Source organism: Lagopus muta, chromosome 1 (assembly GCF_023343835.1).
Source record: "Lagopus muta isolate bLagMut1 chromosome 1, bLagMut1 primary, whole genome shotgun sequence".
Classification (NCBI taxonomy): domain Eukaryota; kingdom Metazoa; phylum Chordata; class Aves; order Galliformes; family Phasianidae; genus Lagopus; species Lagopus muta.
The window spans coordinates 138,924,348-138,943,487 of record NC_064433.1 but is presented as its reverse complement, the minus strand read 5'-3'; the positions used below and the strand labels follow the sequence as shown (position 1 = coordinate 138,943,487).

The 19,140-nt window shown below is 39.6% G+C and overlaps 2 protein-coding genes across 7 annotated transcripts; one reads left to right on the top strand and one right to left on the bottom strand.

The window, feature by feature from the left end:
• Positions 1–5,861: 5,861 nt before the first annotated feature.
• LIG4 (DNA ligase 4) lies at positions 5,862–9,759 on the bottom strand. 5 transcript variants are annotated; one of them, XM_048945810.1, is made up of 2 exons: positions 9,668–9,759; positions 5,862–9,409 (listed from the first exon to the last, which is right to left on the bottom strand). In XM_048945810.1, the coding sequence occupies exon 2, from the start codon at positions 9,390–9,392 to the stop codon at positions 6,654–6,656; it is 2,739 nt and encodes a 912-aa protein (XP_048801767.1). In that variant the 5' UTR covers positions 9,393–9,409; positions 9,668–9,759; the 3' UTR covers positions 5,862–6,653. The 5 variants fall into 5 exon arrangements, with proteins under 5 accessions (XP_048801767.1, XP_048801764.1, XP_048801783.1 ...); XM_048945807.1 differs by having other exon boundaries at positions 5,862–9,467; positions 9,668–9,741; XM_048945826.1 differs by having other exon boundaries at positions 9,516–9,714.
• A 134-nt stretch (positions 9,760–9,893) lies between these two features.
• Positions 9,894–16,585, top strand: ABHD13 (abhydrolase domain containing 13). Of its 2 annotated transcripts, XM_048945845.1 has the most exons (3): positions 9,894–10,021; positions 11,496–11,531; positions 15,245–16,585. In XM_048945845.1, the coding sequence occupies exon 3, from the start codon at positions 15,280–15,282 to the stop codon at positions 16,291–16,293; it is 1,014 nt and encodes a 337-aa protein (XP_048801802.1). In that variant the 5' UTR covers positions 9,894–10,021; positions 11,496–11,531; positions 15,245–15,279; the 3' UTR covers positions 16,294–16,585. The 2 variants fall into 2 exon arrangements, with proteins under 2 accessions (XP_048801802.1, XP_048801809.1); XM_048945852.1 differs by lacking the exon at positions 11,496–11,531.
• The last annotated feature ends 2,555 nt before the right edge of the window (positions 16,586–19,140 follow it).

Below are 19,140 nucleotides of genomic sequence, written 5' to 3'. Positions count from 1 at the left end.
AGCACAAGAATGAAGCTTTTACTTAAGCAACTCTGGATCAAGGCTGGGCAAGCAGTTAAGATACTGAACTTGTTTTCACCTTCCAAACTGATGCAGCTATGAAAGATCTTCTGTTCTCTCACATATAAACATGTACACTGGAGTACTGTTTCCAGTTTTGGTGTCCCCACAACAAAAGGGATGCAGAGCTGCTGGAGCAGGTTGAGAGGAGGGCCATGAAGATGACCAGAGGGCTGGAGCACCTCTCCTTATGAAGAAAGATTGAGGGAGTAGGGCTTGTTCAGCCTGAAGAAGAGTGGGCTCTGATGAGACCTCACTGCAGCCTTCCAGTACTTGAGGCAATCTCATGAATAGGAGAGAACACATGAGAACTCAAAGCATGTGCACTCATCTTGTGTGTAACAGTCATTGTTCTTCTTGAGATTAAAGTTCAGAAGACTACTTTACTTTGTTTACAATACATGCCACAGGAGAAAATTGAACTCCAGTTTCATAACTCTACATAGTTCCTCTATCTGCAGTATTAACAGAATAATGAATTTAAATATATTTTGTCACTAATATTCCAATGTGTGTGTTGAAATATTATTGTTATATAGGTTTCCAAACAAAATCACATGCTTGGGCATTCTACAACTTTCTGCATTCTTTGTAAGAAAAAATAAATACTAATGCTTGCAGTTTGAAGTTGAAATTATCCCTTATGTTCTTTCAAAATAATCTTCCTCAAAAATTACAAAGACATGAAAAGTTACTTTGGTTGAAAAGGTAACAATTATCTGCTAAATATATTTTATTTAAAAGAAAATAATTTGAGGACAGATACCTCTTAATTCCCATACTTCTGGCAAGCACCACAGAGAAACATCTTCATCAATGACCTTGATGAGGGGATAGTGGCCACCCTCAGCAAGTTTGCTGATGATACAAAGTTGGGAGGATTGGCTGACATGCCTGAAGGCTGTGCTGCCATTCAGCAAGACCTGGACAGGCTGGAGAGCTGGGCAGAAAAAAAGCTGGATAAGGTTTAACAAAAACAAGTGTAGAGTCTTGCATCTGGGGAGGAATAATTGCATGCACCAGGACAGGTTGGGGGATAAGCTGCTGGAGAGGAGCTCTGCGGAGAGGGACCTGGGTGTCCTGGTGGACGACAGGTTGGCCATGAGCCAGCAGTGTGCCCTTGTGGCCAAAAAGGCCAATGGCTTACTGGGGTGCATTAAAAAGAGCGTGGCCAGCAGGTCAAAGGAGGTGATCCTCCCCCTCTACTCTGCCCTGGTAAGACCTCATCTGGAGCACTGCGTCCAGTTCTGGGCTCCCCAGTACAAAAAAGACAGGGATCTCTTGGAAAGAGTCCAGCGGAGAACCACAAAGATGGTGAAGGGCCTGGAGCATCTCTCCTATGAGGAAAGGCTGAGTGAACTGGGTCTGTTCAGCCTTGAGAAAAGGAGAATGAGAGGGGATCTAATCCAGGTTTATAAATATCTGAGGTGTGGGGGGCAGAATGGCGAGGACGGACTCTTTTCAGTGGTGAGTGGAGACAGGACAAGGGGAAACGGCTGGAAACTGCAGCATAGGAAGTTCCGCACAAACATGCGCAAGAACTTCTTTACAGTGAGGGTGACGGAGCACTGGAACAGGCTGCCCAGGGAGGTGGTGGAGTCTCCTTCTCTGGAGATGTTCAAGACCTGCCTGGATGCCTACCTGTGCGACCTACTGTAGGGAACCTGCTTTGGCAGGGGGGTTGGACTCGATGATCTCAGGAGGTCCCTTCGAACCCCTACAATTCTGTGATTCTGTGAAACGTCTGAACTCTAAGTGCCAACTCTATCTTTACTATTCCATTCATACTATAATTCAAACTTACAGACTGTTCCCTCACTGGTATCCACTCACTGCAAAAAACAGTACAGTAAAACTTTGTAAGTCCATCCACTGCAATGTGGTATAACAGCTGTTACCAGCTGCAGATGTCTTCTGCTTGGTTTAACTGACTGTTACCAAGAATTTCTCAAGCCACCTTCAAGTGAACATTTTCTCTTTCACAGGAAATTTTATAACCTATAACTTCAAGCCCATCTTGAAGTCAAAATTCTGAAATTACCTATGGATTGAAATGATTCAATGACTCAGATCTACAGAAGGGTTGAAACTGATTGTTACAAAAAAGTATGTCAACCTCACTAGCAAAATAATGAGATCATTAAATCGGGGTGCCAGGAGAGGTGTTACACACCTTATCTATTGTTTGCCATAGCTGACAGAACTAAGAGATTTTAACTGATTGCTCTTCACTTGAATAAGTGCACCTTCCGCTTCTCCAAGGTTTTTAAGCAGACTCAAAACTAGCAGGTATACTGTTTCTGTGAAGAGTAAGTGAAAATTGATCAACAGGCATCATGTAGGTTTGTTGATGGTGGTGGTGCTTTCTACCCTGTGAAGTTCTGGACCATCAGAAATCCTACTCATGTGTGGTTAAAATAATTTCCCTTGGAAATTATCATTGGTGCATGCCAAGTATCAAAATAAACTGACTGCCACTTAGCTACACAGGTTAAATAAGTGAATCAGCCCTGTTGTTTAGAAGTAAAGAATATATAAATTCATTAGCTAAGAGAACACAGTTTTCATTAACTGCTTGAATAATAAGGGTTTTTTTAATCACATTTTATGCAACATTATAGCCTCCTACGTAATTAATCGTTTAATTAGTTAGTGATCACGTCATGCAGTTTGTATAAGGAAAAGCATATATGAAAAGTTTCTTGTGTTGACTAAATACAAATTCCTGCCATTCTCCAGCAATTTATCTTCTACGAGCAGGAGGAAAATAAAGGAATTTGGTTCTGATATTCTCTAAAGTAAAAGCTGCATAAATAGACCCAAAGCTATTGTAACATCACAGCTCAGTGGTAGTACAAAAAGAGGTAAGCTTTTTTCATCCATGCAATTGAGCTTCTATTATTACTACTTGCAATATTTTAAATGTGATTGTTAGGATCATACATCTTCAACAGTCAGGTGCTTGCAACCTATTGTGTACACATCATTACCTTCGATGTTACTAACTTTTGGGTCTTCAACAGATAATTAAGCCATTAATAATATGGTATTTTACAAGATTCTGTATTTAAGTCTTATCTGCAGATGCAAAATCTTTTTAAGCCCCTCAAAATGGCAGAAATGTCAATGTTATTTTCAGTGTATAGGAATAAGAACACAAAACATGAAATAAATTCAGAGGACTGAGCAGCAGCGCCAGCCTGTAAACACCTAACAACTAGCGAAGGCCTTGTTCTGCCACTGGTACACAGACTAACAACTTTTCTGGAAAGCAATCCTCACCCTCCCATAAAAAGTGAAATATTCTTACTCCTATTTTTAGGTTTAAACTTATTCAAAGACTTAACAAGACAGGTGTATTCCAAGTATTAATGGAATTAGAACAATTCAGTAAATTATCCTAGAAATAAATAACTGTTGTCAGTATCATATTCCAACGCCTTCTGAACGTCAGTTACTTAAGATTGTGCCTTCTTACTTTCTCCTTTCAAAGTAGGAGAGCTCCAGCAGGTCCTAAATGTTGCTCTCTTCTCCCTTCTCTTTCACTGATAGCATTTTTGCAAAGTGGCAATGAATAGACTTTTCTATTCTTCCCTGAAAGCATAAGATCTACAGTTCTCTTTTCTCAGCTCTGTTCCTCCTCCACTTCTTCACAACCATCATCACCTAAAATAAGCTTCATATTACAGTGTAAACTAGAAGGTTTGTTTTCAAGACAAGCTGTTTAAAAAATAAAATCAGTTTTACACAAGATGTAAATAAGCAAAAAAATAATTCACCTACAAAATCCCTATTTTCAAAGATCTAACTACAATTAAGGAAATGGGAGCATTTATTGCAGTAGAAAGTACAACAGGAGGATGTTTTGTAATCAGAGGTCTTCAGGAAGTTCAAACTGCAGGCAAATGTTTCAGCATTTTGACTCCAGCTTTTTCTCTCTTGAACACTGTCTTTGATGGATGATGATCAGCTAGTAATATGGCTAGTTTTATATGGTTATATTTTGTTCTTTTTTTGTTTGTTTGTTTCTTTAATATACCAATCAGAACAGACAGGAGATAGCTTTTTTTCTACACAAACACCTTTACTCGTCTATCTCAGTGTAAGAGACTATACTGTTAACTTCTGTGTCTCAAAGCTTGCTGGGGACACAGATGGACTTGTTCAAGTCCCGAGCAAGGATTGTGAAATCCTTTGTTTGAAGGACACAGATGAACAAGTTCAGGCAAGTCCTGGGCAAAGGTTGTGAGATCCTTTGTCTGGGGGAACGCTGATGGACAAGGCCAGGGGCAACGAGAGCGAGATGAACTGCAGCTGAATAGCTGTGAAGTGCTCCTTTGTGTGGGCTTATCTCCGGATGATGGCCATCTCAGGAGGTACTCAATGACTCTTGCTCGAGGCCCATCCTTGTCACGTAGGCAGGAGAACAAGGAGGATTAAAGAGGAACTGAAAAGCATGAGGATAGGTTTTCTGACAACAGATTCCTCATGACGAACTGAGGTTTCTGACAACAGATTCCTCATGACGAACGTGGGGTTTTTCTGACAAGAGATTCCTCCTGAAGAAGAAGAGGGATTCCTGACGATCAGATTCCTCGTGAGGTGACTCCTGCATGCTGCTGAACTCTCCTGAGCCTGCTGCCTGACCGCTGTTGCTGCTTCAAGACTTGGCTTCTCGACTTCTTCGTCTACCTGCCTGCTGCCCAAGGCCGGCCACGCTGCTGCTCCCCGTCTTCTGCTGCGTTCTGCCTGGACCTTCAAACACCGTGCAACGGGACCGCTGCTGGATCCTGCTGGTGACTATCCCCGCTTTACGCAACTCCTGCTTCTTTTCCACCTTTTCTATCGCACTCCTTCCCTTCCCTGTCTCCCTGATTAGGTCTTAGTAATAAACTGGATGCAACAACATATGAACCGTTGTTTCTTAATCTCACACCGGGTATACAGATATTAAAGAACCTCATCTCCCTCCCATAAATTGGAGCGAGACACTCAGCTCATACCACTACCTACAGATCTTGCCTTATATTCAGTGTTCCTTAGACATCATGCCAGAAATCCTCTGCATACCTCTTTAATTAATTTGACTTCTTACGAAAAGCTTTAGTGCCTGGAACAAACACTCCTACTTCTTGAATCATTTCCAGCCTTCAATTGTTTCTCAGAATTTTCTTAAAACTAAGCAGATCCACAAAATTCTTCACACTTCCTTGACTTTTTACAGTAGTTTCTATTCTGCCATGAGAAATGATTCTGTTGTGTCCTCCCCCAGCCTATATTCTGGATATATACACCTCATCCACAGAGCAGTACATTCCAGCCACCAAAGCGTCCACAGAGGATCCCTAAAGACCAATTAAATATTCCTTTATTACATTGATATATGAAGTACAGAATTTCTTATTAAACATTTTAATGTAAACTTGCAAAAAAGTAACTGAAAGAAGAAAATACACCAACTAAATTGACATTACCTAGTATACTATCATGCTACATATAAATATGCATGCAGAACAACTAATCTCTGAACTAATTTCTAGCCCTAATTACAACTGAGGCAAAACACAAAGAGACATGAACGAAACCAGCATACTGAACCCACAGGATATTTTTAAAAAAGAAACCTGCTGTTAATATGCTGTGGGAGTCAGTAGGAAGACTATGAAGCTTGTTGAGAAATTATTAGATTTAGCTTCCGCAGCCTTGCATAGCTTTGAAAAAAAAAAGGAAATACATTACTAGTACTTCATATTTTTCAAGAGTTATTTCTCACTTAAAAAACAAATAAATAAATAAGCAGGCAGACTTAAAACATATTTTATTAAAAAAATATATGTTCAAGTAAATATCTGGAAATTCATTGCACATTACTGAAAAAGCACATGAAACTTTTTTGAAATATAAAGTGTAAAAGCCCAGTTACATCATGGTTGATGGTTTAACTTGAACTGTAATGGAAAAAGATATCATTACAGTTAAGTAATTAATTTGTAGTTTAGATATATAGGTAAGTATGAATTTATTAGCACCTCAGTATGAAGTTTGATTTCTATTTTACAGTGTTTATAGAAAGAAACATTGGATCAATCCTAAAACCAAAGTGGTACTGAGGTTGCACAGAACTTAATACTAAAACCAATGTAAATAAAGTAAAACAGCACAAAGAAAGTTTATAAATTACTCAGTTATGCACCATACCATACATATATCATATTCTTTTTAAAAATATATGAATCTCATCATCGATAAATAAATAAAGTGAAATTTCCATGAGATAGTTATTGTCTCCATCTTGAACAACAGAGGCAAGCATTGCTCATAGCTAGCAATTCTCTTATCTAAAAGATTAGATCTCTTCTGAAAGCTGTTGTTGAAGTAAAAGGCTTACATTACTTATCTTGTGGCTTTTTCTCTCACCAGCTTTGCATTCCCTTGCTTCCATGACAGTACAGCTACAAGCCTTCCTTCAATTCCAGAAATAGCATTATTCTTCAGCCACAGATTTAAAACACAAAGAAAATTTAAGACAAGCTCATAATATCCAGTTCAATTGTGACCAGAAGATTACTTTTAATCTAAGGTTAAAAACCACTTTAAATTAAGAACTGATTTTCATTCTTTGGGGCTCCTTCCTTAATTGACTCTGTTACCCACAGCTCAGATACAATTTTAAATTTTTTTCCAAACATTCTCCTGAGAGCTTTCACCTCTTTTACCCGGGAATGATCTTCTCCTATAACAACATGGGACACACCTTCCTCAAGAATTGGAACTACTTTTGCACCATAAAAACGGAGCTCCAAAGCTCTAATTGATAGTCTTGTGCCATGGATTTTGGTACTGGGCTTGTTAATAATAGCATAATAGTCCACATAAATAGTGTTTCCTCTGAATATACACAGTTGACAGCTGTTCCATGAATACCGTTCTTCTAACTCAGCAATCAAGTCCAAAGGCATCTTCTTATTATCCTTCACTCTTGAGAACACTTCCTTGAGTTGTGCAACATCTGTATCTGCTGTGTAGCTGTCTCCATAGCAATCATACTCACGAGCAAAATGCTCTCTTGTGTCAGGAGACATGTGAATCATAAAGGCTGGCTGCCAAGGTACCAGCATTTTTGACTGAAAACACTGAAGAAGCCACTCTGCTTTCACCACATCATATTTGTTGGAAGCAATAATGTTTTTAACTCTGACATTCTCAGCTCCTACAATGACACAGTAAGTGTCAGGTCCAGGGTTCTGTACCACACTGCCACCACATTCAGCTATTTTGCTTTCCAGTTCAGACTTGGAGTACCTTCCAGTTCCTGTCATCACACAAAATTCTACATCCTCAAACACACTGGAAATTTTGTTGACATTAGAAAGATCGGGAGCTTTAAACTGTTCAGCTATTCCAATTACCTTCTTCACCTTTGGTACAGTTCTCTTTTTCTTCTCTTGTGGCTCATCATATTCATCAATATATAGGTGCTTGGATGCCAGCTTCCCTTCTGCTCTGCTTCTAAGATGTTCTAGCATGTCCAAAGTCATGCATTCATACCATTCTTTGTCCTCTCTTATTTTTTCAATTCTGGGGAATCTCAGAGTACAGTCAGTTTTGTACATATCACTGTCAACAATCTCAGCTGCCTTGACCTGAACTATGACAGAGTTACAAGGCTCAATGTACATTTCAGGTTTTTCAGTGCCACACAAAATGTTACAAGGAGGGTCCTTCCTATTGTAAGGCTTCCAATGTTTAGCCAGTTTCAAACCCAGATCATATAATTCCTTCATAGTGTAGCCAGAGCCAACACGACAAATAGAGTGGAATGCAGTAGGTTTTTCATTTGGAGCTGGAGTCTCTGCAATAGCACACAGAAAATGAGACATCATTCCACCACGTGATCCTTTTCCCCAGTAACCACCAACAATAAGAAGATCTAGCTCATCCATCAGCCCATTGACATATTCTGGCTTGATTTTTAACCAGCCTTCCCCACGTTTGTCAGGCTTGTAGGTGGACATGGGATCTTTTATCATAATGCCTTCCTCTCTGTTATCTATTGCTTCATTTAAAGCATCAATTACTTCTTTTCTTGTCCTGGCACTTTTTTTATGTACAACATGTATCCTGCCTGTTACTGGGGTAAATACATTACTTAAGATCTTGTATCTTTTGCTCAGGGATTCATGACCCAACTTCTGATCATTTATCATTAATACATCAAACACACAGAAGCAGGTCTGCAGATCAGAGTCCTCTACCATTCTTTTGATGTCAAATTTGTTTCCTTTTTGCATAAAGGTTTGCGTTTCAGGATTGTAAGCCATCATTTCACCATCAAGAATGCAATTTTGTATGTCACTTTTAAATACATTATGAATAAATGGTGTTAATGAGCCATCGAGGGGGGAAGCACCAAACTGTTGAGTATAGTCAAACCCGTTTCTGGAAAAATATTTATACACATCACCATCTTTGTGCATCTGCATACGTTCACCATCCAGTTTAGTTTCTATGTAGAATACCTGGTTATTCATCTGCTTCTCAATTTGCTGGACATCGGCAATAGCAGCAAGCATTGGTTTAAAGGCAGAAAATAACGTGATAGAAACATCGCTAAGTGATACAGAGGGGTCGTGCAGCTGCCTACAAACTTTTTCCAAATCTGTCGTGACATTGTGTAATTCAGCAGCATCAGGATGAAAAATTGAAAATATCGTTTGTTGACTAACACCAAGTTTTAGATCCTTTATAATCATCCGGATGAGCCACTTTTGCTCGAGTGCTGTGCTTTGGGTAATTAATTGAAGAAGGCTTTTCTTTACCAGTCCCTTGTTTTTAGCAGCATTGTTGTTTGCAATGGCATCCAGCAGTTCATTGACCTGCTCTACAGTCAACCTGCCTTGCTTAGGGCTTCGGGGTTTTAACACAAAGTATGCGATCATTGCAAAGTCTCCAGCATCTCCACGTGAACCGGTGGGCGTTCTGTAATTTAAAAGCTTCACAGCATCCTTTCCATCTTTTGGTAAGTTAAGCAGTTCAATGTAAAGTTTTGCAAGCATGGTTTCCTTAATTCCATACGCCATCCTTTCCCTTTCCAGCTGCGGAAGTATAAGCCGCATAGCAGGATAGAAAGAATCGGTGACATCTTTCTCTTTTTGATGGAGAGCACTGTGGAATTTTCTCCAGGAATCTAAGAAATCCTTGAAGTACTTGGTTTTCTCTGGCCGGGATTTACACGTCTGTATTCGCTCCAGGGTGGAACACAGGTCTGCAAAAGGCACGTGCGAGGCCACCGTTCTTTTAGGAGAAAGCTGTGAGGCGGGTGCAGAAGCCATCTGGGTAGGTTTTTTCACTAAACCAGAAAAATACACACGTTTGTAAAGGAAGGAGATGCCAGCATATTATTCCATCTAGAAAAAAAAATAAAATAAATACAGGATGTGCCCCTCAGTACACACCCCTGCTGCGGGCAGGCCCACTGCCACCATCATACCGTTGCCACACTCACGACGAGGCCCGCCAGCCTCTATCGCGAGCAGAAGCGGAGGAGAAGAGGGCTGGGTGAGACGGAAAGGAACCGCCGCGAGCTGCCGGCCCCAAACAGACTTACACGGAATCCAGGAAGCGCAAAGCCCGGCACCGCTGTGCTCAGCCTTGCCCCCCCTCCCGTACTCCGGAAGGGGAGGAGCAGGGCGGTAGCGCCACCACCGCGCTGCGCCTGCGCAAAGAGCGCTGCTGCGGGGAAACCGCGTCGACGCCACAGGGCCTGGAAGAAAGGAGAAAACGGAAGGAGAAGCGGCGGCTGCGGAGTGACCCGGAAGTGGAAGTGGGCACTGCCTGACCCGGAAGCGGGAGTTACGGCTGTTGCCTTCCTGGCTTGGGAGGAACGGAGTTGAAGTTGCGCTTTGGGGTAGCGCTCGGCTGAGGCTCCGCCGGCGGCGGTCACCGCGGGACGATGAGGCGGGTGGGTCTGATCCCTTCCTGTCTGCCCCGCTGTGAGGTTGGCGCGGTCGGCGGGGGCATCCGGGTCTCCGCCGCGGGAGGCCGTGGACGCGCTGGGAGCCGGCGGCTGTTCTGTGGGTGGACGCGGCTCCGCTCGGCTGACCGCGAGCGTATGTCCCAACGGCTCTGAGCAGCTCTTTTGTGTGCCTTCCTCCCAGCTCCGGGAAAACAGAGGCTGCGACGTGTTCTCCCCTCCCCCCCCCCCCCCCGTGGGCCTCATCAGTTTCTATGTGACGCAGCCCCTGTGCGCGGGGGTGTTTGAAGAAGGCAGGGCAAGAGATGACGGCTTCTTTCTCCTTAGCGTGTCACGGGAATAGATGGAAAAGACTGAGCAGGCTGTAAAAATGGAAGTAGTATGTTTTAAGAGTCCGTACTCACTAGAATGCCAAGGCTCTACGACAGTAACAGCCCTAGTTTTTGCTGTTGCTCTTGTTTCCTTAACACAGTGCCATCATAATTTGGGATATACTTGTAAGAATCATGAGGATTTGTCAGTTGTGCATGAGCGAAGAGCATAATGGAGATTAAGAAAATAACATTTTCAATCATGAGCATGCACAGCTTCATGCAGAGCTATGGAAGTGTGCTCTAGTAGGAAAAGTGGCTTTCTGGTTCCAGAAAACAGCCCTTAAGTGTCTGATGCTGTATTGTGCATGCTCCACTTTTGGCTCACGTAGGAGTAGCTGCTTTGTTTCTGAGAGAGTTCATCGATAAGATTTTTAGAACCAAGAGTGTGCAGTTTTCCCATCGCTGTTAAACTTCTTGTAGGTCTTTTTTTCTGGACTAGTTCTTTCTCTGGATCTGTATTTTGATAGTTGAGGACTCAATATTTCTACTTACGGAAGCCTTTGGAAGGACTGTGAGTAAATGTTAAACTTGTGTAAAACTTGTCTGGAGGAGGTGGAGCGTAGAGGAAGAAATTATAGTATGATAGAACAGGTATCTTCAGATTTCTCTCTGTATTCTGAAAAAAAGCCTCTTTTTCAAAGCCACAAAGAAATCCTAAGTGCTGCAGTGATTGTTAAAATTTAACTTTTTTGAAGCTCTTTAAAGAGATCAGATATGCTGCTGTTCTTAACTCTAACTTTGTGTTCATATTCTGACTGAAGAGTAAGTTTTGGAGGCACTGTAGATCTACTATGACTTTATTATTATATACTGTACATACTTTATGCTATATAATTATGTAGTCAGAGACATTTCAGAGTGTTTCTCAAACTACATTATAAAATGATGTTTTCAACTTTATCAGCTCTTTCATGCAAAAGCTTGAGTATGGTATGTTTGGCTTCATCAGTGAGTCAGGTGCATAACTTCTAAGAGTACTGGCTGTCAGTACTCCTGAAGCTTACTTCAAATAAACAATTAAAAACATTGATTGTGTGTAACGCAAAAAACAATTGTACTCAAAGTTCCCAAATGAAATTGTCTTTCAGGCAGAGATGAAGCACGGAAAATCGTCACATCCAAAGGTAAATGTTTTATAATGTAATTAGCGTGTAAAATAGCTTTTTCAGTAGCAAAAACATAGGAAAAGACCACAAATTTGACTAAGTCTGTGGCAAATACAAGAACAGTTTCATCTGCTGTTCAAAATGGGTGAATAATTGCTCAAAAGTTCTTATGGACTTAGTTGATAATGATATTAACCATTTAAGACTTGCTTTAGAGCACAGCAGAATACCATTTAAACATTTTGCTCATAAAGACAATTTTTTCTCACAGTTTTTATTATTACGATTGATTTATGCTCTGGGTAGTTAGTTAAGTATGAAGCGTGTAGCTTATCTGATGAAACACAGAAGTCTGTCAGTGGCAATAATTCCTGAACAATTGATTCAGCTGTGAAGGCAGGTAGATAAGACAGCAACTCAGGGCTGCCAAATTTCACTTATGTTTTCAGATGCAATACAATTTGCAGCTTTCTAAACCGAACTGGTCCTTACTGGTCTTTAAACAAGATGCACTGTTTGAAGCACAGCAGCCTTCTGGCTATGTCTTAATTTCAGATAGTTCTTAATGTTAACTTGTGCCACATTTCTGTTCTACAGCAGAAAACTTTACCTAAGAAGAACTTAGTATTTTAAGGCTGTTTTCTGCTTGTTCCTTAAGATTACAAGCATAATCAAAAAAAGCTTTCGCAAAAGCTGACTTTTCTTATATAGCCTTATCAGAAAGATGGGAGGAAATTTGAATCAATTAGATGATAAACAAAATTCTAATCGTAATCGTGACTCAGAAAAGAGCAGTAGAGCTTTGTTTGTATAGTCTGAAGAAAGTCTAAAGGTAGGTTACATATTTTGAGTGTATGCTTCTAGTATTTGCTGAACTTGGTTTCTGGTATCAAGGCTTGATTTATGAAATCGTGTTGTATCATATACATATTTTAATAATGTAATAGTTGATTTGTTGGATGAAGTGTAATAGCACTTCGGTAGTACAGAATTACATTGAGTTCTAGTTACTGGGCACATTGTATTTTCTACTCCAGTAGCAAAGTATAGCAGCAGTATTTCAGTAGTTTAGCACCTTGGTAGAATTACCTTATTGAAATAAAAACATGAAGCTATGCAGAAATGAAGCTAACATACTCACAGCTGGTTTTATAACTTACCTACTTCCTAATATCAATCCTTAGTGTACATGGAATAGCCATCTACAAAATATCTTATTGTCTTATGTAACATTTTTGACCATTTTATCAGTCATTTTTATTCGTCTTTTGGGCACATCTTGTTGAGAAAGCTTTTTTGGGCCCTATTTTCTTTCATAAGGAAGCAAAATTGAATAGGAGGTGTAGGAGGAGTGTTTTTATTGTGTTGTTACCAGTGCTACTAATTTTGGTCTTCTAATTCAATGTAGGAAATGTTTGTCCACTTAGAGAATCACAGAATGGTCAAAGTTGCAAAGAACCATTTGGGATCATCTAGTCTATCCCCAGTGCACCAAGCAGGGTCACCTAGAACATATTGTTCAGGAGATCACATCCAGGCAGGTTTTGAATATCTCCAGAGTAGCAGATGCCATAAACTCTGTGGACAGCCCATCCCAATGCTCTGTCTCTTTCAAAGTAAATAAGTTTTTCCTCATATGCAGTTGGAACTTCCTGTGTTTCAGTTTGAGTCCATTGCCTCTTGTCATGTTGTCAGGCACCACGGAAAATACCCTATACTCATTCTGTTGATATCCTCTCTTAAGATATTTGTACACATTAATAAGATCCCCTCTCAGTCTTCTCTGAGCAAAACAGGCCTTGTTCACTCAGCCTTTCCTTGTAGGAGAGACACTCTAGCCCTTTAATCAGTTTTGTAGCCCTCTTCTGGACTTGCTGGGGCTCCATGCCTTTACTGGGGAGCCCAGAATTGCACACAATACTCCAGTTGTGGCCTCACCAGGGCTGAGTAGAGGGAAAAGAGAACCTCCCTCAGCCTGCTGGCAACACTCTTTCTAATGAACCCCAGGATCTCATTGGCCTTGAACACAGAGACACACTGCTGGCTCATGATCAGCCTGCTGTCCACCAGGACTCCCAGGTCCTTCTCTGCAGAGCTGCATTCCACTAGGTCAGCCTCCAGCCTGTACCAGTACACGGGTTCCTCCTCTCAATGTATAGGATCCAGCTTTTGCCCTTAATTGAATACCATGATGATCTTCTTCCCTCAACTTTCCATCTTATTCAGGTCTCTCTGAATGGCAGTGCAGTTCTGTGGTGTATCTGCCTCTTCAACCAATTTGGTATCAGCAAACTTGATGAGGGTGTGCTCTCTGCTTTCATGTGCCTTGATGAATAAGTTGAATGCAACAGATTCCTGGGGGACACCAACAGCTACAGGCCTCCAGCCAGACTCAGTGCCACTGATCACAGCACTGAGCTCCAGTCAACCAGTTCTTAATCCACCTTACTGTCCATTCATGTAACCCATGTTTTCTGAGCTTACCTATGACAAAAGAAAGTTCTGTTAGAAATGGAAATACCTAATATCCTCTGTCCTAAATTGTCCGTTTTCAGGCAACATCTGTGCATACATGAATGTGGATACTGAATATGAATTCATAAATAATATAAGAAAACTGAGTTGGAATAGTTGTTCTCTAAGCTATTTCTTATTTCTTCACTGCTGCACGTTTGGAGTAGATAGAATGTGTAAAAACTCTTTCACATTGCACTTGATAAATGTGCAAATATTAAGGTGTAACAGATTTGTTTCTGATTTACTTGTAATAATTTGCATAAAAGATGGCAGTTTTTCCTGGACTTTCTGCATGCTTATCTGGGGAGTGGCTTCTAGAGGTGACCTTTTTTCAGCCTGATCCAGAGAATTTAATCCTTTATTTTAGGACGTCACTGTCATCTTATGCATTGTATGTTTATGATGTGTCTTTTCTTTTTGGACTTACCAACAGTTGTGCTTTTCATCGATCAGGGTAGCATAACATAGGTAGCTACTGTTCTCAGTGGTCTTGTATGATCACAATCGTGCCATTTAGCTACAGATTCAGTATGGCTTACAGACCTGAGAGCATACAGCTGTCATTATAAATCAGAACTAAGAAAAAAAACCAGCAAAATGTGTTACAAATGTAAGCACTATGTGGTATCTTGCTGTAATGGAGTTTCTTTCTTCTGATAGGTTGATGTGTTGCACAACCTTGATCAACTGTGATTACAACAACTAAACAATAGCTGTCCCTACGTGTGTGCTGTTAGCCTTGATTGGTTGCAGAGTGAAGTACATAGGCTTACTAAATGTTCCTCTTAACATTACTTAATCAGTAGCAGTGTAGAAAGAAGAGCTATTTTTGTTTGTGTTCCCTGGATTCTAGAATTACTTACAAGAACTTTCGACAAACCAATGTGTATGTTTTGTGTTGTGGACAGCAGGGATAAATGAAGGAAAATGCAGGTTGAGATTCCAGTAAATTAATTTTTAGTGCTACTGTTAGATACTGCCTGTTAAAATTCTGTAATTGGGATTTAGGATTATTTTAAAGCCTTTTCCTTATGTTTGCTTTTCTACTTGTTACTCAGATCTGAATGTTTTCCAAAAATTGGAAGGGGTTTTCCCATCAAGTATAATGTTTATGCTTTTGTGTAATGATGTACAACAAGGCATTCATATTTCCAGAAGATTTAAAGAGATTCTTTTTTCTCTTATATTTATATTTCTCTTTGGATTTTTTATAGGATTTACTTGAAGTAGAAGATCACTGACTACTACAATGGAAAAGTCACGGATGCTTTGGACCTTTGTTGAAAGATGGCTACTAGCTTTGGCTTCCTGGTCTTGGGGTCTCTGCCGTATTTCTCTTTTACCTTTGATAGTAACTTTCCACTTGTATGGAGGCATCATACTACTCTTACTAATATTTGTGTCAATAGCAGGTATATTATATAAATTCCAGGATATGCTGCTTTACTTTCCTGAACAGCCCTCTTCATCACGCCTTTATGTTCCTATGCCTACTGGTATACCACATGAAAACATCTTCATCAAAACCAAAGATGGAGTTCTTCTCAATCTTATTCTGCTGAGATACACGGGGGACAATGCAGCATATTCTCCAACCATCATTTACTTTCATGGGAATGCAGGCAACATTGGCCACAGGTTGCCAAATGCTTTGTTAATGCTAGTAAACCTGAAAGTAAACTTAATCCTAGTTGATTATAGAGGGTATGGAAAAAGTGAAGGAGAAGCAAGTGAAGAAGGCCTGTACATAGATTCTGAGGCTGTGTTAGACTATGTGATGACTCGGTCTGATCTTGATAAAACAAAAATTTTTCTCTTTGGCCGTTCCTTAGGGGGAGCAGTAGCTATTCATTTAGCATCTGAAAATTCCCATAGGATATCTGCCATCATGGTTGAGAACACCTTTCTTAGCATCCCACACATGGCCAGCACTTTGTTTTCTTTCTTTCCAATGAGATACCTTCCTTTATGGTGCTACAAAAATAAGTTTTTGTCCTACAGAAAAATCTCTCAGTGCAGAATGCCTTCGCTCTTCATCTCTGGGTTGTCTGACCAGTTAATTCCACCAGTTATGATGAAGCAACTTTATGAATTATCCCCAGCTCGGACTAAGAGATTGGCAATTTTTCCTGATGGAACTCATAATGACACTTGGCAGTGCCAGGGATATTTCACTGCACTCGAACAGTTCATCAAAGATGTAATAAAGAGTCATTCCTCTGAAGAAATGGCAAAAACATCATCTAATGTAACAATAATATAACTGATATTCTTCTTTGGTGTAGGGCTATACCTGCACTGTGTCTTGGTTTGTGAGAAGTGGTAAAAGAATGCCCATTTTTAAATGTATGTCATGTCTGTACTTGCCTGAAGAGTGAAATTAAACTTTGAAAGGTCTGATGCTTTATTAAGATGTTCCAGATAACTTTTACATTTGCAGCATTGTAAATGAACCATTTTATGTCTTTCTCATACTTTTTTGATATCTGTCCAAATACTCCATTTGTTTGATATGTACAACAGTTGCTATTAAAAGAAAAAAAAAAAAAAAACTTGCTACAAGAATAGTACAGAACATGTTAGTTTAGAACAATGGGAGGCTTCACTGCTGTATGTGTGAGCTTTATGGACAGTCATGGTTAGCTCAATGATTTGTTGTTTCTTCTTGAGTTTATTTAAATTGTGCCATGCATGAGATAGTTTTATTCCTTGAAATTTTATATTATGCAAGGTGGGAAGTCTTTTAATGTGCTAAATAATGTACAATAACATTAATGATAGTGTATACTTACAGGTATACCATCCTTCATTATTTTTTTTAAAACAGTTATACATACACACACACATATATATATATATTTCAAACTGCAATTGAAGAGGAAATGACATTTTCCCTGTTTTCAATTTCCTGTTTGTATTATAGTATGGCCCACTTTTTATTATAAAGTTGTAAGTGGCTGAACATGATGGCTGGTGGATTTTGCCCAGGCGGTTTCTTTGTAAAAGATAGAGGTAACACTCAAAAAGAGAGCAGTGTGATTTGACTTCTAAAGGTCCTGTCCAACTAAATCTCTCATCTGTTTGCCTGCAAGTTAGTGTTGATGTTGTCAGCCCATATACCTGAGGTAGGATTTCCTAAGGCGGAGTGGTCAGTGTGATGGAAGGGAGCATCACGCAAGTTACCTATTTGTGTTTGGTTTTAAATATCCGTGCCCTTTGTTTCTTTGGGAGGTATAAATAAATCTAAATAAATACCAGTGATTACAGTTGGGGAGTAACATAGACTGGCATTACAGTAAGAGTAATAAAAATGAGCAGCACGTTAGCAGCTATAAGATTAGTTGGAGAACATTAATACTCTCTTGCTTACAAAACAAATTTAATTTTTTTTGCACTTCTGTCACATGGTGTGAAAGTAGCCTATGCATAGGCAGTAGAACTGAGTTTTCTTTAGTTATACTGGAATTTTTTAGGATCATATCTCATCATATCAGAGCCAGCAATGCTCTGAATGAGCCTGATTCTGACTGGATGTTGGGTTTTGGCTTTATCCAAGTAATCTTTCCAAACTTGCATGGTATTAGTTTAGTTTAATGGGGTGTGTTGTGTAAATTATTCTATAGATTGAATTGCCCATTTGCTGCAGCTGAGAGTTTGCCTCTTCAAGAAATTTTTATGGGAAGAGCTGTGGAAAAGTCTTCCACCAACACCAAACCTGTACAATTTCCCTTGAGGTTGAAATTTTTAAATAAGATTATTTTTTCACCGTGATGCTGTGATTCAGAAAAGCATCAGAATATTTTAAGCTTGAGCATAAGTTCTTTTGTTGAATAAAACTGCTTTCCTGAACTAGTACTTCAGTAGTTATGCCTCCAATTTTTTACATGGAATTAGATATTATGTGGACATGCATGTTGTCAAGATTACAGATAATGATACTTATTTTATTATAAGCACTTCAATATCACCCTTTCTATTTTTTTTTTTTTCTTTTTTAAACAAGCATACATACCAGAATTTGCTTCTAACTCTGGTAAGTATATTTTGTCATTCTATTACTAAGGTCCGTTCAGAAATGGTTGAAGAAGGTGTAGACACTTTTGAACCTGAAGACTTAAAATCATTGTAGACCAAGTATAGCTTAGAACTTGACAAACCATGTCCTCAAATGTACAATGGTCTTTTTTTTTCAGAGATTTTTGGAGAAAAGATTTTGGTGCCATTTGATTTGGGAGGACTGAGGAGCATTCTCTTTTTGTGATGTTTTAAAAAACAACGCTGGTTCTTCTGTCACCCATAATATATTGCTTCAGTTATTTCATAATACTTTTGAATTAAGGTGGAGGGATAAGGGAGAAAGAAAAATAAGTGGATGTGTACTGCTTTCTTCTGAAAACAAGTGATAAAGCCAAAAGAAAAGAAAAAAATTACTGGAAGACTAAATACAGATAAATAGTTGTTTCAAAAGTTGTCATAGCTTGCCATTAAACACTATTGTATTTGTCATTATATGTGAATTTCCTAAGTAAAGATTCTATTCCACTTTGCACAGATCAAATAGGCAGGCAAAAACATCAACCCAAAACACCTCCAGTTCCCTTCCAGCCTTCTGGATTATGTGGCATTTCCATACAGATGGATATTCTCGTTTGGGCCCACGGTTAACGTCAATGTCAATTGTGTGGCCTTGGGTTATAGTAAAGAGGAGCTGTTCATAGTGCACTGCATTTAAACCTTACTTTTTATTATCAAGCCATATCTTTTCACCATAGTGTCTGCAGGACATAAAGATATCTGGTTTTACAAATACCGAGAAGATGCAGTCATCATATATGCATACTTAATGTATTCCACTTTCCATATGAGGAAGAAGCAAAAATGGGCTTAATACATCGGACACATCCACGTGCAGATGAATGCCTATTATCATTCTGTTTTACATTGCATTGGCTATGAAAGCCACTGAAAGAAGACAGGAAGAAAGTAGTTATGCAAATATTCGAATGCTGTAAATATGATCTGAGGGAAAAGAAAGAAGAATCTTGTAGCTTGACAAAACAGGACTTGCTTTGTTTTGTGGTCTGTATGATGGCAACTCATGGTCGTCTTC

Excerpts from the sequence above, each read along its gene's own strand:
- LIG4 (XM_048945810.1), bottom strand. The coding sequence starts at position 9,392 with ATGGCTTCTGCACCCGCCTCACAGCTTTCTCCTAAAAGAACGGTGGCC.
- ABHD13 (XM_048945852.1), top strand. The coding sequence starts at position 15,280 with ATGGAAAAGTCACGGATGCTTTGGACCTTTGTTGAAAGATGGCTACTA.